This window comes from Penaeus chinensis, chromosome 41, assembly GCF_019202785.1.
Source record: "Penaeus chinensis breed Huanghai No. 1 chromosome 41, ASM1920278v2, whole genome shotgun sequence".
NCBI classification, from domain to species: Eukaryota; Metazoa; Arthropoda; class Malacostraca; order Decapoda; family Penaeidae; genus Penaeus; species Penaeus chinensis.
The window spans coordinates 11,319,721-11,322,220 of record NC_061859.1 but is presented as its reverse complement, the minus strand read 5'-3'; the positions used below and the strand labels follow the sequence as shown (position 1 = coordinate 11,322,220).

Sequence of the window (2,500 nt, the reverse complement as noted above, 5' to 3'; positions counted from 1 at the left end):
AAATTCCCTTTCTTTACTCAGGCATATAGGGATATTAAATTATGAGGTGAGTTATTCAGATTGGTATATTTTCTTTTAGGCTCGAGTTTCTCTTTTTTTTTCACCCTAAATCTTAGATATTGTGGCATTTCTGTGGCTTCTGCATGAAGTGAACTTATATGAAAAGTGTATTACAAGTTCTTACTAGTATGTTTTAAATTCATTAGTATTATTTTAGTATATATTAGTATTTCATGGCAAAGTTTTTGCATGAGTAATGACTTGTGTAATAGTTTTTTTTTTTTTTTCTTTTTCCTTGCTAGTTCATAGTATAGGTTATATTAGAGTAGTTCATAGATTTCTGAGCCAATTATAGTTAGTTTTGCTGTTTTCATTACATATGTAGAAAAGTGTTATCTGTATCTCCTTCCCTCTTTGCTCCCTTCTCTCTCTCTCCTCCCCTCTCTCTCTCTCTCTCGCTCTCCCTCCCTCCCTCCCTCCCTCCTTCCCTCAATCCCTCCCTCCCTCCCTCCCCTCTCTCTCTCCCTTTCCCTCCCTCTCCCTTCCTTTCCTTCCCTTTCCCTCCCTTTCCCTCTCCTCTCCCCCTCTCTCTGTCTTTTTCTCTCAAGGCGGCAGCAATCAATTGATGTCAGCCGTAGCTGAAAAAATATATATGCATTATGATACTAGGAGTTTACTTACATTTAGTATGATTATTAATATCTGCTCTTCCTGAAAATCATTTGTCTTCTAAGATGACTAACACATTCAGATTAATACTATGGAAATCAATGCAGATGAAGTTACTAACAAATGCTTTCGTATTTTCAGGTACGATTACACAAAACATGAAGAAGACATTAATAAGATGCAGTCCATCAATGCCCGACAGGCCAACGAGAGCTTGCCATCTCCAGAATGCCCAAGCCTCCCAGTATATCACAGGTGTGGCATATTTTATAGATGACTTATTTAATAGTAATGATAAGGGAATAGAGTTCAAGAGGAAAGTTGAAAATGAAAGTAGAGGATATAATGAAGATGATTTTATGGAGAGAAAATTGTATAAAGATGTGAGGAAAATGTATTTGTGAAGTAAGAAGATAAGACTAATACCAGTTTTTTATTCACGTTGACAGCAATCCGGTGCTGAATCGGTGTGTGCCAGTAGAAGGCGAAGGGCCGGCAGGTCTTGTGTACAATCTCTATGGATACCTGAACTCTTTGGATATTCTGGAACAGGTGCTAGCAGATCTCTATGCATCCTGGCATCTGGTTCTTATTTTCATTTTCATTACCCTGGGTAAGTGTAGCATTTATGTCTGTTCTGATTTATGTTATTGTGAAATGCATTATGTTTAAACATTTCTTGATCTAATTCTTGTTTTTTCTTTCTTTCGTTCTTCCTTTTTATTTTTTGTTTTTTGACTAAAGATAGTTGATTTTTTATGATTAAAGATAATGATATTAATTTTCATCTGAACATTGCTCTGCATTTATTTTCCTCTTTTATTTTGATTCAACTTCAATTGATTATTTTTTCACCACTCGCAGAGCTTTAATGGACAAATGGTGAATCACTTTAGCCATTCATGTGAATTGTATCTTTCAGGTATCTCCTGTGTGGTGATGCTGTTATTGCATTACATGGCAGGACTCTTGTCATATGCCATTATGATTGCAGTGATGATTGTTTCTACTGGTGAGTAAAGCATAGACTGCTGTGACTTTCATAGTATGAATTTCTACCATTATTTAAAAGTGTGTTCATATTTCAATAATGTTATTGCAAATATTTATTGTTAGATAATTCAGACTTGTGATTATAGAAATTTTATTCCTACATGGCAGCATTGACGGTTTTGTTGTGGTGGAGCTACATCAGCGTCCATCTGCAGCTGGATAATGCTCCACTTGATCAGATACTGGAAGAGACGGTGCGCAATGAGAGAGCACTCTTGATCTATGCCATCATTGCAACAGTAATGACTGTAAGTAACTTCCTTTGAGATATACATTTTAATGTTATTTTTATTTTCTTTTTTTTTTCTAAATGATTTTTAGGACATATCAGATGTTTGTACATCAAGCTTAATGGTGGTGAATAGATTAAACCAGGACCATCTGGTTATTTTATATTTATATACATGAACTGATTTTAAATTATGTAAATACCCGGATGTAAAAATTAACATGTTTCACCCTGAGTACAGGCAGCTAAATTACCCTCATTACTTCATAGGTGGCCTTGCTGGCTCTGGTGCTGTATGTACGACCACACATAACAATGGTGGCCGAACTATTCAAGCACGCAGGGGCCTGTCTGACTCGCCACCCAGGGTTGCTCCTACAGCCTGTGATCACATTCTTCGTGCTCTTGGCCTTCTTCCTGTTCTGGGTGTGGGTCCTGATGTCACTTGCCACAGCCAGTAAGTCATTTTTCTGTTTGGTTTATAGTGGTCTATGAATATGTTTCTAGGTGTGCATGTAAGAAAAAAAGGTGTATTTAGTGACAGAGAGC

General features: G+C 36.7%; 1 protein-coding gene across 2 annotated transcripts in view; it reads left to right on the top strand.

The window, feature by feature from the left end:
* The window catches only part of LOC125047522 (choline transporter-like 1), a 17,918-nt gene that overhangs the window by 5,522 nt on the left and 9,896 nt on the right, over positions 1 to 2,500 (top strand). For both annotated transcript variants that reach the window (XM_047645785.1, XM_047645786.1), the window contains exons 5-9: positions 811 to 924; positions 1,119 to 1,282; positions 1,592 to 1,681; positions 1,831 to 1,970; positions 2,222 to 2,408. In XM_047645785.1, coding sequence (XP_047501741.1) covers positions 811 to 924; positions 1,119 to 1,282; positions 1,592 to 1,681; positions 1,831 to 1,970; positions 2,222 to 2,408 — 695 coding nt within the window. The remainder of the gene's footprint in view (positions 1 to 810; positions 925 to 1,118; positions 1,283 to 1,591; positions 1,682 to 1,830; positions 1,971 to 2,221; positions 2,409 to 2,500) is intronic.